Here is a 12604-nt window from a genome sequence, read left to right on the forward strand (position 1 = left end):
AACGCGAAAGGCGAGGAGCGTCCCTCCGCGGCACCCGTCGCCGCGCAGCCAGGAGAGCGCGATTCTTCCGCGGGGAGCCCCCCCGCCCCCACCGGAATCGCGTCCACGCACGTGACTTCCTGGCGGAAGTGGGTGGCTTCTCCGGGTCCGGCTGTCGAGGGCGCCTCTGAGCATGGGCAGAGAGCCTCGCGGGGGGCAGGGGCTCCGGTCCCCCCCGTCGGTCCCCCGCTCTTCCCGCCTGTAGGTCCCGCTGCGGAGAACCCAGAATGGCCGCCGCCCCCGCCTGGTACGCCCCCCCCTCTCCCCCCGGCGCCCCCCCTTCCAGCCCCCCCCCAGCTGACCCCCCCCCTCTCCCGCAGGTGGCGCTGCTTCTTCCTCTACGACGCCTCGAAGGTGCGGGGCGAAGGCGACCCCACCCACGCCGGGATCTGCTGCTTCTACCCGCGCCAGGTAGGCTCCTCTCCCCCCTCCCCTCCCCTCCCCCTTCGGCTGCCCCACCGGCCCCTCCCACCGCCCCTCCCCCTTCGGCTGCCCCACCGGCCCCTCCCACCGCCCCTCCCCCTTCGGCTGCCCCACCGGCCCCCTCCTGCCTTGCAGGCCCCGCGCGACGAGCAGGAGCTGCTGTGCGGGCAGATCGCGGGCGTGGCCCGCTGCGCCCTGGAGATTTCCGGCTGCCCGCCGGGCCTCATCCGGCTGCGGAAGCTGAAGTTCGCGCTGGAAGCGCAGGGCAGCTACCTGTGGGTGAGTCCGGGCTGCAGGGTGGCCTGGGATGGGGTTGGGGGTGGCGGGATCGGGGCAGGTCAGTGTCCCATGCCGGCCCTTCTCTCCTGCAGGTCCTGGGCTGCACCGCCGACCTCTCGGACCTCAGCTGCAGGCGGCTCCTGGAGCGGCTGGTCGGCCTCTTCCGCTTCTACAACGGGCCGGCTTCCAGGGCCTACGCGGTGGGTCGCCCCCTCCCTGCCTGGACTCCGCCGGCCATCAGGGGGACGGGACGGGCTACTGCCCTGGGCAGAGCGTGGCATCCCTTGGGGCCCGTCTGCCGCCCTGCAAGATTCCTCACAGCTGGTTGCGTTTTTCTCTCTTCATCTGGGGAACGTATCCCTGCAGCCGCTGCCCCGTCTGCTGAGCTGCCGTCCCGGTTCCCCTGAGCCCGGATGGCTGGCACGGGGGGGGGGGTGGCGCACCGGCTGATGGAGAGTAATGTACGGCCAGCCGCTGGGAGAGCTCAGGTGTTGCGGGTGACGGATGCCTAATAATCATCACCTGACAGCAAGTCCTAGGTAACCCTGGGAAACAACCGGGGCTCTTTTGAAGCCTCTCAGTGTCAGTTGCCCCTCCAGCCAGTGGAGCACTTTGGAAAAGTTCCTGGCAGTTGCCCTCAACGTTGTATCGGTTTGTGGTTTATTCCAGCCTCGGCTCCAACTTCTCCCTCTGCTCCGGGTACATTGAGGCCGTCTGAGCCTCCTTGACCCACCAAAGGCAGGCCTTTCTGCATGGCAGCTTGTCTCTTGAGTGGTGGGGGCTGTCCCTCCCCTGCACCCACTTCTGACCGGGATGCTCTCTGTCCTTCCCAGGAGCGCTCACAGGAGGACCTTGACCGGGAGTGGGAACTCTACGTGGGCCACCTGCAGCAAAACTCCAGCGACCTCCACCGGGTGTTTAATTCCCTCTGGGCCTTGGACAAAACCAAGGTGCCTCCCTGGAGGGCTGGGGCCTGTTACTTGCTGCGCTTTCTTGTGGCGCAGTCAAAAGTAGGAAGGGCCAGGTGGGACAAGGCCCTTTGGCTGCCACGAGGGGCCTAGAAGGGTCATTTGCTCCGGCTCTCCTCTCTGGCAGGTGGACCCTTTGCTCTTGTTGAAAGCTGCCCTCATCCTGCAGAGCTGCCAGCGTTCTCACCACGTGCTGGCGGGCTGCATCCTCTATCGGGGCCGGTGAGTGTCTGGGGAGCAGGAGGTCAGCACTGAGACTTCATGGTCTCCTCCACTGGCCTTTGATCAGTGGCCTTGAAGACAATCAGCTCCACAATTGCTGTGTATCAGATCGGGGCCAGATCCCCTGTACCCCATATCCCCCCTCCCATGTGAAGGCCTCCGTGTGACCAAGTGGTCAAGGGCCTTCTTGTACTCTTAGATGAGCCTCGTTCTTCAGGGATTGGGGGTCATCCACAGGTGACCTCTCCTTCCTTTCTCCATGCAGGGTGGTTAGTACACAGCTGCCACCTGAGCTCACTGCCAGAGTTTTGCTGCAGAAGGGATCAGAGGATGGAAGTGTAAGTTGTAGCTCTACCCTTGTGGCATTGGGGGTGGGGGAGGAGGGTAGAAAATGTGCCAATATCATTTGGATGGTTCTGGTGTAATAATCGGGGGGGGGGGGAAGGGGCGGTCATGAAATAATCCTCCTCTGAGAAAAATAACCTTTTTTTGCAGCTTGGTACCACCTGGCTAACTCTCTGCTTCCATTCTAGAGTGGGCCGGAAAAGGGGGCGGCGCAGCTCAAAGAGGGTAAGCTGGGAGCTGGGCATGGCTCCGTCCACCCTCTGGAGCCCTGCTGCCCACTTGCCAAGGTCCTTCTGAGCGCCTGAGGATTCTGGATTGGTCTTTTCTCCAGGCAGTTCCCTGACCTCTTTTGCGCTGACAACTTTACCACCAGGGGTCTGCATCACACCTGTTTACCTCTTGGAGGACGAAGCAGCTGCCCTGCGGGAACTGCCTGTAGAGTGGATGACCAGGTAAGGACAGAATCATGACAGTCCCCCCGGGCTGGGCTCTCCATTGTGACTTCAGTGACTCCCATCAGGCTCTCTGAGGAGATTCCCCGGAGATTCTCACTTCTGTTGCCAAAGCAGGTGCCCTCTGGCCTCACTGTGCCAGTCCAGACAGTCCAGCTGCCTTCTAATAGGATGAGCGGGGGCAGCATTGATGTCCAGTCGGGGCAGTCCTTCTGTCCAGACAGCCAACCATTCCCCAGGGGTGGTAGGGGCCCCCGCCCTTCCAAGGGGAGGCAGATGGGGATGGGGCAGGAGGGGCCAGTCCAGCTCAACCATCTTGTTCCGCCTACGCAGGGCTGACCTGGCCAGCAGCAAAGGGAGTGAGGCTCCCGCAGGAGGGGCAGATGGAGCCCCCTTGGTGAGGATGGCCTTGTACGTTCACCACATTCGGGGCTTGGTGCTGGCCCTCGTGGCTGAAGAGCCCTTGGTGAGCTCCGCAGACTTCATGGAGGACGTGGTAAGGAAACTCGCTCAAGGCCCTGAAGGCAGCCGTTCAGGGAGGTGGCCCGGCCAGCTTCCCTGCCCTCCAGAACCCTTTCCTGGAGACAGCTTCCCAAGTGGGACTATTGTGAGGGGGGGGGGCTCTCACAAATCTTTCTCTCTCTCTCTTTTCCCCCCAACCCCCTAAACTCACAGTACCACAGCAGCCTGGCTTCTCTGAACGGTCTGGAGGTCCACCTGGCAGAGACCCTTCCCAAGGGCCCCCTCCCCTCGGCCAGGAGCACCTATAACTTTGCTCACCATGACGCCATCCAGAACATCCTCACCAGTGAGTGGGGGAGGGGCTGGGAGGCAGCCTTCGCTCTCATGTCCCAGCATCACTGATGGCGCGACTTGTCCCTTCAGCCAACGTCCTGCAGGCCACGAGCCCCGAGGACCAGCGCTTCCTGCAAGCCACCGGCCTGATCCACACCACCTTTGAGCAGCTACCCGCCACCTCTGAATTGACGCTCAGGTAAAGATGGGCGGAGGGGGGCCTGGGGGCCCTGCACTGGGCAGCTCGGGTGCGACCTTGCTAGACCACGGCCGCCTGCCAGTTAGCCCAGCACTGTCTGTGGCACACAGAAGTGATGGCGGAGGCTCAGTGCCATCCCTCCATCTAGCAGACCAAAACCAGACACAACTCTCTGATTTCACCCAGCTCTTCTGCCAGGCAGCTGCTGCCCGAGTGTGTGGTTGGCGCAGTTGCTGTAACGATCTCTTCTGCACTGCTTCCCCAGCATAAAAGAACCGGTACCCATCTCTTGATCTGTTTCAGAAATGCCAGCACGGCCGTCTATGGCTGCCGGAATGCCGTCCAGGAGAGCTACTTTCAGCAGAGGGGTTCGCCACCCTACAACTCAGGGGTGCCCAACCCCCGGGACAGCATGGTTAGTCTGCCCGGAAAGGCCAGGCTGAAGCTCCTCAAGCACGGGGTGAACTTGCTCTGAGGTGGCCTCCACGCCTATCCAGGACTGCCTCAGCTCTGGCACAGAAGCCCTGGAAGCCTTCCCACTGCGCTTGGCCCACCGACTCCTTGCCACGTCTTCCCAAGGTGGGCCTGCTGGTGGGCCTGCCTGAAGGAGCCGAGGCCTTAGTCAAACAGAGCAGCACTCGGGTCCTGCCCTTGGGTGGTTCCCCACTTTGGGTGGGGGGGGGGGCGCTCTGCTGGGACTCTCTCCGCCCCTCCACCCTCCCCAGTGCCTACGAGTGCAGCGCCCCCCCCCGCACTTTGGAAAGCGACTTGGCTCCAGGCCAGACCGTGACTGAGGAGTGGGCAGCGGCAGCAGTTTTGGGGACCTTGCTCTCTGGGAGGTGCTTTCTGAATGGCAGAGGGTGGCACTGAGGGGAGCCTTCCTCTGCCCTGCTCTCACCCGTGTTGCTGCTGGCACTCCTCCAGGCTTTCCTATTTTGGGGGTGGGGGGGTGGGGGAGCGCGTGCTCTTTGCTAAGGAATTCCAGCCCCTTCCCCTGCCTTGAGATGGACTGATGCCCATTGCCACTCCCTGCTGTCCTGGATTCTCTGAAATCTTTGCTCTGTAGGAAAGCAGCATGGGGGGTGTGGGGGGGTGGCCTTGAATAAAGGTCTGGGGGAGAATAAAGCTGCCGTCTTCTGCTCTGGCTCTCCCGGCCTGCATTCGTAAGGAGGGGCCTGCCCTGTGCTGTTGATCCCCAGGTCTGGGTCCCCGACGGACACCCGGCCCCTAGCAGGAGACCTTGGGGCCCTGGGAGGGAGCCCGCCATTGGGAGCAGCCGTGGGCAGCCATGTTTTCAGTCAAGCAGGAGTGTTTGCGTAGCAACAGAGGCCCCGAAGGGAAATAGCCTCTGTGCCTGCAGTTGCTGCAGGAAAGCTTCAGCCGCCGTCTGTGTAGGCCGTCTGCCAGCCCCAGCCGGCAAGGCAGCAGGCACAGGAGCCGAGGGAAACTCATCCTGGACACATGACTTGCACAGCCTCCAGTTGCCCCCGAGATCCCGATTTCCACCCCCCCCCCCGAGGTTGAGCTCCACTTGATCGAGTCTTGCAGTGTGTTTGCAATGGGAGCCCCCAGGTTCTCGGAAGGGGGTGAATCATTACAGCAACCAGATTGGGCTGCAATTTCCAGCAGAGACGTGCTCCCTCCTGGTCTCCAGGGCTGAGGGTTCCAGAGGGGTGCCGGGGGATCCCCTGCCTGATCCGCACTCAGCACCTGTCAGCTGCAGCCTGCTCGGCCAGTGGCAAGGGGATTGCTGAGTTCTGGTTTAAAAGACACCCAGGGAATCCATTGGATCCCAGCAAAGAGGAGAGCTTTGGCCCCAGGGCTTCCTCTGCCTCTTCCTGGCCCACCAGGAGAGAGAGAGAAGGGTCGCTCCTTCCACTTTCTCCTCTGACCCCAAAGTCTAACTCTGACCACCATCAGCCACAAAGGAAAAAACAGGAATTGAGCACAAGTGTTTTATTGAAAAGTCCTGGCCTTGGCCAAGCCACAGTGCTGCTATGCGCCACGTTGCAGGTGGGGTGCAGAAACTGCCCCGTGTGGGAAATAGCATTTGGGGCTGGCTTGCTTTCAGCTTCTGCCCCCAAGGCGGCCAGAAAGCCCCCTCCTCCTGCTGCCACTCTGCAGGGAGAGGCCATGACAGCCCCTCCCCCCACCGGTGCGCAAAGGATGCTGCCCCAGTCCAGGCAGGAGCACCCCAAACAAGGCACAAAGCAGCCAATGCAGGGCTTGAGAAAAGGGGGCAGTCTCGGCCACCCCCCAAACACTGCCCTGCTATGCTTCCACTCACTTCTGCCAAAAGAAGGGGAGTGGAGACAGGATCCGGCTGAGGGTGGCCCACTGTGGTTTCTGAAGCTTCAGTGAAGATGGGCAACTGGGTGGTTTGCCTTTTGAGGAGGTTCGCAAGATTGGCACAACTAGGTTCACTGACGCCTCCAAAAACTGCAGATGCAAAATTCTGGGCACAGCAACGCACAAAAAGCAAGGTGGACGGATACTACAGCAGCATTTGGCCTAATCACAGGAAAAAGGGGGGGGGGGCAGTCAAGCCCCAAGCAAAGTGGCGGACGGGAGGAGGTTGTAAGGTGAAAAGGCCTGGGTACCAAATCAGGTGCAAGGGGCGAACCCCACATCAGCTGTGCCTATGTTGCACAGGCGGGAGAGCAGCCCACTCCGCAGAAACATGGAACCTGCTCCGGAAAGTAGGAGCCCCACGTCACCGTCCAGGAGCAAAAATAAAATCGAGAGCCTGGCGCTCGGCCGCAGCGACATTGGGGTGCCAAAGGTCTACCATGAACACCGCACGGGGTCCTTCCTCAGGGGAGCCTGGAGGGGCAAAGAGAAGGGAGGTTGATCCAGGGGATGGGCACAGAGATGCCACCCAGGCTCGCTTCACCTGGGGCACCTCCTGCCCACAGGGAAGGGGGAGGCCTGGAAAACGCTCTCTGGGTCTCTGTGGCACAGCACTGTCTTCAGCTGGAAGAGACTTGCCTCCATGGTAGGCTGTGTGCAGGAAGGAATCGTCAAAAATCAGGCAGCGTCCTTCGGCCCAGCACTGGGGCTCACCTCCCACCACTAGCTCACAGCTGCTGGGTGTCTTCAAACCTGCGAAGAGGGGAAGGAAGGAGAGAGGAAAGGCAAGGCACGGCATCAACCGAGCCCCCGGCCTGAGGAGCTGCCCCTCCACTATCTCAGCCCCCAACAACTGGATCCCCCAAAGACACTGCTTAGAGCATTTATGCTTCCAGCTGGCCACAAAGGAGAGGAGCACGCATACGCACACACTCCCAATTGCATCTCTAGCACCTGCCCCCCCCAACAGAGGGGCGTTGCCCAGACAACCCAGGGTAGCCAAAGGTCTCGGGCAGCTGCCTGGCAGAATACAGATCAGGCCACGGTTGCAGTTGCCATGGCAGCTGCCCAGACTGGTATGCGAGGCAGCTTGTGCCAGCCATGCAAATGAGCCTTTACTGTGGGTTTATAACAAAATGGGCTCTCTCGAATCCCAAACAAATGCCAGAATGGGATTCCCAACTTTACACCGGCTACATCCAATGCCACTTGGAAAAGCACAGAAATTTCATTATGCAGAGAACCTGATTCCTACCACCACTACCCGCCAACCGCCTTTTCAAACCATCTTGGAAGATTCTGGCTGCTGGGAACATGACGTCAGGAGTCAGATAAAGCTCTTTCCCCCAAACTCTGCAAGGGGGAGTTTTGAGTGGGCAGAACTCTCGAGCAAAGGCAGCGCAGGGCAACTCCAGCCCCTAAGAGATGCTTTGCCTCCCTCCTTGCTGACCAGCTCAAGGCCACCCGGGGCTTGTCCTGGGCGGTAACCGATACCCCTCTTGCCAGAACACTAGCCAGGAAGCAGGCAAGAGGACCGCAGAACCTACCCAGGTGGCAGCGCACACGGATGTTGGTCGGCCCATAGTGCTCAGTGATGACTGTGCCAGGGGTCAGCACGGAGATGCAGGCGTTGCCAAACACGTTGCTGCCCACGCAGGTGCGGAGGCTCCCCAGCAAGCGGTATGTCCGAGGGCACTTCCGACAGTTCCGGGGCACGCAGGTGCCCTGGTTGACCAGGTAGAAGGTCAGCCACTCACCGCTGGGCGTGCTGTTGACCTTCCATCCGTCTGGCAGGCTGCAGTTGGAAAAGGCCTTGTAGAGGGATTCGAACTCACACAGGATGGTCTGGAAGTTGCGCTCCAGCAGTTCCACGTCGTGTTTCTGGGCTTCCCGGGAGAAATAGGGGGTGGTGGGCAAGTCGGGCAGGAAGAAGACCTCTGGGCGCTGGATGGATGGGCGGCTGGTCAGGTAGCGGCCCTGCTCGCGAATGCCCTTGTGGATCCGGCCCATGCCCGCCCACGAGTACCGCTTGGCATACTCCTGCAGGTTGTGGTAGAGCTTCTGGTTCAGCCCATCGCTCTGGGCACAGCGCACGCACTCGGGGGAGCGGCAGTGGCTGAAGCCGTTCTGCAGGCCGGCCACCTCCACGCCCCCCTGGAGCACCGTGGCGTAAGGCCGGGGCTGCTGCTCCCGCCCCACGTGGTAGCAGTACCAGACGAAGAGGGCCAGCAGGACGGCCAGGGTGCTGAGCGCAGGGGGGTCACAGTCCCGCACCGACTGGATGGTGGAGCCGATGAACTCCCTCAGCCAATCAAGCGACCCATGGCAGCACATCAGCCCTTCCAGAGACATCTTGGCAGCAGCTGTACAAAGCCTTGCGCCTGGGGCACACAGGCGCCCAAGAAGAAATTCAACAGGAAAAGCTGGGCAGGACCTGGGCAGCTTCACCCATCGGAGAAAGGCCGGTCATGCAGCGAAAGAGTTCCTAGGGATCCGGGTGCCAAGTACCCAGCTCAAGGTGGCCAGTGGGGCTGGTCCCATTGCAGGCCTGGGCTCCTGACTCCCCAAAGGGGTTTCCCACGGCGGCATCGTGTCTCTCAAGTGGGGAGGCGCTGCTCTGAGAACCTTGGTCCTCCCTCCTGGGTCTCCAAACAAAGTAGCTGCGGGAATCCAGCCTCTCCCTTGATCTTCTCGGACAATCTGAAAGGAGAACACACGGGGCACTGGGGAGGGGACTCCCTGCCTGTACCATCGGCCCACCCTCACCCCATCACCCAGTGCCCCAAAGGGGGCACCTCCCATAACTCCTGAACCTTAAGGAGCCGTGCAACCCTTTCCCTTTGACCTTCCCGGGTTTTGGGTGCAAGTTGAGAGCCTGGATGGGCTACCAGGCTGGAAACAAAGAATCCCTTTTGCCAGTCCCAGAGCTTTGGTTGGCAGAGGTTGCCTCCTTCCCTAGTGGGTGGAGAGCCATGCCCAGCAGCCTTGTAGGCCTGAGCAGAGGGTCCTGGGAGGGAACCCGCCAGGGACAGCAGAGGCAGCACTTCCACAGGGCAGGCAGAAGCCCGTTTCTGAGCCGCCCAGCTGCCCGCCTGCCTCAACCGCCTCCCTCCACCTCCACATTGTGCCACCCACTTAGCACCAAGGCAGTAATTTGTTAGGGATCGAGAGGCTGGTGAGTCACCAACTCTGAAGGCACCCAAAGCTGTGGCTTATCGGCTCAGGCGGTAAGCCGGGATGCCTGTTCATGGGGGGCTGCAACGCCTTTCCCTGAGGCAGAGGGGGAGCTGTGCTACCCATCCCTGCTTGGGTGAAATGAGCAACCTTCCCATGTCCCATTCTGGGATGCCTTCCTGGGACTGCAGCTCAGCAACCGCCTAGACAGGGGGGGGGGATGGAGGCTGCCCTCCATCAAAAGGGCCCTTCCTCAGAGATTTAAGCGCCAAATGCAGCTAGCACCAGGGACCCCAAAAGCGTGAAGCACCCTCCACCACATCAGGACAAGCCAAGGCTGGGCCAAGAGGGACGGCCAAAAGCCGCCCTGGGGAAGCGTCCTGGGGGCCACAGGCGGGGGCCAGCCTCTGCCTGAGTGAAATGGCCTGGAAGGGGCCCCTTAAAGAAAGCAGCAAGGCAGCCCCCCCCCAACCCGCAATCGCCAGCGCCCATGGAGAAGCGGGCAGTTTGGACTCAGTCTCTGGCTTTCCTTGCCCCGGTTGCTGGGGGTCCCTTTTTCGGGGGGGGGGGCTCAGTGTCTTGGCACTGCCTCCCGGAGCCTCCCGGGCGGAAGCAGCCTTATGTAACGCGGGGCTTCCCGGCTTGCAGGGTAATCTGGCAGGCCGGGAGGGCAGCTCCGCCGCGGCGCGTAAGGAGTCCCGGACTCCCAGCCTGGACGCCGCGCCTGCGGCAAAGCCCCTTCCTTCTTTCCCGGGAAGCCGGCCGCCCACGCGGCTCCCCCGCAGCCGAGACAGGCGTGCCCAGCGCAGGTGGCTGTCCTGCCCAGAGCAGCCCCCGCCAAGCCAGGCGGAAGCCTCAGGCTCCCGGCCCACAGGGACGCCGCCGCGGGCCAAGAGCCCTCCGGGTGCCGGGCACCCTCGGCACACGCCCCGCCCCGCCCCGCGCCCCTCCCCTCCCCTCCCTCCCTCCTTCCCTCGCGCTCGCCTGCCTGCCTGCCCGCCCAACCTGCCGCCGGATTCCGCTCGCCCGCACCGATCGACGGTCTGCTCCGGCGCCGGCGGCTCGGCGGCGCGGACCACAACTCCCAGCAGCCCGCCCGGCCCCGCCGGGGAGGGGCCGCCGCCGCCGCCGCCGCGCGTCCTAGCCAGCCGTGGGAGCGTGCGAGGCTCTCGCGGGGCGCGGCGCGCTTCTTCCGCCGGGGAGGGGGCCGCCTGCATGGCGCAACCGCCGCCACGTGGGCATCCCTGGCCGCCAGGAGCCGCGGGAGGCTCGCTCGCCGGCCAGCGGCCGTGGGTGCGGATGCCGCGGCCGGGAGCTTGGCGAGCTTCGCCTCTGCGGGGCGCGTCCTGCCGCCTCCGGCGGGGGGGATGGAGTCGGGCTCCCCTTTGGAGCCGCCCTGCGGGTAGCGTTGCCTACCTGCCTCGGAAAACGTGGACGGACCTGCGCTAAGACCGCGTGGAATGCTTTGCAAGCGGCGCTTGGTCCCGGCCGCCAAGCCTGGGAAGAGGCGGTTGAAAGCCAAGGCCTCGGGACCGCTTGCTGGAGCTTCGCCTTAAGGCCAGAGCTGCCGCTGAGACGAGGGCCCGACTGGGGGGAGCCAAACCAGCAGGGCAAGGCCGGCCTTAGCAGGAGCGCCGCAACCTACTCTGAGTGGCAGCGTCGGTGCGCCAAACAAGAATGCCACAGAGCACGCACAGAGTGTCTTCTGCGTGGAAAATGCTTTCCTGGATCCCACCTTCCTTGGCTGCAGGCTTTGAGCCTCTGGCTTCCTCCGTGTGGCAACATCTCATCTGGCACTCAGTTCGCAAGGCTGAAGATTCTTAGCTGGCAACCGCCCAGCCTCTTGAGGTGGCTACTCCGGAATAATAATGAGGCAAATCCATTGAAGTCTGTGTTCCAGATGGGAGGGGGGGACAGAATTTAGCTGGGAGAAGCATGCAGAACAGTCCATGCCCCTACCCATGGCTCCCAGCCAGTGAGCAGTCATCCCTCAAACCCCTCTCTCGTCCTGCCCCAGAGGGCCATCAAGGCGCTTGACGGCAGCTGAGGGTGTCTTCTCCCATGCAGGGGGGTTGGCTGCTGGTCTCCTTGGTTGGGGGGACAGACGGACGGGGACTCTATTACAGGCCGGCTGGTGGGAGGCTGCCCATTCCTTGAGGGCCAATTAGTCCAGAATGTGCTGTGGTTTCCCAAGTCTCAGCAGGAGGCTATGCAAAAACATGATGGGTAGTCCATCCTATCCTACCTTCTCTGTGATCCTTGGTGGATTTAGCCACAAAGATCTGGAAGATGCTCAATAGCAGCAAAAGGCCGTGTGGGAGCTTCCCCCCTCCCCCTTGCTATCTGTTGCTTGTCTGGATCTCTGTCTTCCCCAGGATGATTGCTGAAAGGAGTAAGATGGAGAAAGGCAAGGCTGGGGGGGAGGGGGCTCCATTCAACAAATATCCCAAAGGGGAAGGAGGGATGGAGAGGAGCACCCTGTTCCCAGGCCTCCAGACAGTGGCTAATGAGAGGGTCCCACATGGCCTTCTGAGCACTCGGGCTGGAAGTGGGGGTGGGGGGGCTGCTTACCTTGGTCAGAGGCAGCATTAATCTCTCTGCTCCGGCATGGGGAGCGGCAGGGAATGGCTCCCTCCCACCCGGCCCCTGGAATCCCAGTCAGAGTGGCTGAAGACACAGTGGGCTTCCTGGCAGGATATTTGAACCACCCCCCCTTCTGAAGCCAGGTGCAGCAGGGGGGGCTTGGGGGGTGGTCCTTCAGTCAAGGCCTTGGAGAGCAGGCTGTTCAAGCAGAACTGGCACCCCAGAGTGAGGGGGTGGCGTTCCTTAGCAACCAGACAACCCCAGCTGCTCTTTTCTGTTCAGCCATCAGACTGAAAGTGCCGGCCAGCCTCTCTGCTGCTCCCAGGCAGGAGAGCAAAGGCCCGTGGACAGTGGCTCGCTCTCACCCCGGCCCCTTCCTGGTGGCCTTTCGGGAAGGAGAGCAGACATGGCCGGCCAGCCGCTTCCCCCCCCCCCCAACAACTGCCTGTAAAGCTGGGCTGGGCCAGGTTCCATGTACCCAAGCCCAAGGATTCCTGGGACTGCCAGGAGAGCAGCATAAAAGGGGGGGGGGTCTTCCTCATCCTCCCCTCACTTGAAGACCCTTTGGGGTGGTCCATGACAGGTAATGGGGGGAGGTGCTTGTTCAAAGTGGAGGAGAGTAAATGCCTATCCCCATAGCCCAGGAAAAGGAGCCGCAGAAGCCCAGCTGGAGCCTTGCGAAGGAGCTCCACCTGTGGCTCTGCCAGGGAAGCAGGTCCTGTCCCAGGAGCTACTCTCCCTCCAGCCCCAGAGCTTGAGCAAAGACTGTGGCTTCA

At 62.2% G+C, this 12604-nt stretch overlaps 2 protein-coding genes across 13 annotated transcripts; one reads left to right on the forward strand and one right to left on the reverse strand.

Moving 5' to 3' along the window:
* Positions 1-32: 32 nt before the first annotated feature.
* Positions 33-4863, forward strand: HPS4 (HPS4 biogenesis of lysosomal organelles complex 3 subunit 2). 4 transcript variants are annotated; one of them, XM_060682190.2, is made up of 13 exons: positions 33-286; positions 360-450; positions 598-741; positions 834-941; positions 1575-1691; positions 1837-1931; positions 2197-2269; positions 2465-2501; positions 2608-2728; positions 3062-3224; positions 3404-3536; positions 3584-3722; positions 4026-4863. In XM_060682190.2, the coding sequence occupies exons 1-13, from the start codon at positions 267-269 to the stop codon at positions 4195-4197; spliced, it is 1413 nt and encodes a 470-aa protein (XP_060538173.1). In that variant the 5' UTR covers positions 33-266; the 3' UTR covers positions 4198-4863. The 4 variants fall into 4 exon arrangements, with proteins under 4 accessions (XP_060538173.1, XP_060538174.1, XP_060538175.1 ...); XM_060682191.2 differs by having other exon boundaries at positions 61-286; positions 3614-3722; XM_060682192.2 differs by lacking the exons at positions 598-741; positions 834-941 and having other exon boundaries at positions 97-286.
* Positions 4864-5663: 800 nt separating this feature from the next.
* Positions 5664-11920, reverse strand: ASPHD2 (aspartate beta-hydroxylase domain containing 2). 9 transcript variants are annotated; one of them, XM_087880167.1, is made up of 4 exons: positions 10686-11630; positions 7619-8771; positions 6711-6824; positions 5664-6545 (listed from the first exon to the last, which is right to left on the reverse strand). In XM_087880167.1, the coding sequence occupies exons 2-4, from the start codon at positions 8421-8423 to the stop codon at positions 6436-6438; spliced, it is 1029 nt and encodes a 342-aa protein (XP_087736293.1). In that variant the 5' UTR covers positions 8424-8771; positions 10686-11630; the 3' UTR covers positions 5664-6435. The 9 variants fall into 9 exon arrangements, with proteins under 9 accessions (XP_087736293.1, XP_087736292.1, XP_034284856.1 ...); XM_087880166.1 differs by having other exon boundaries at positions 10662-11040; XM_034428965.3 differs by lacking the exon at positions 10686-11630 and adding an exon at positions 10251-10593.
* Between the last annotated feature and the right edge of the window lie 684 nt (positions 11921-12604).

The sequence above is a fragment of the Pantherophis guttatus genome, chromosome 17, assembly GCF_059756535.1.
Source record: "Pantherophis guttatus breed Tessera chromosome 17, ASM5975653v1, whole genome shotgun sequence".
Taxonomy (NCBI): Eukaryota; Metazoa; Chordata; class Lepidosauria; order Squamata; family Colubridae; genus Pantherophis; species Pantherophis guttatus.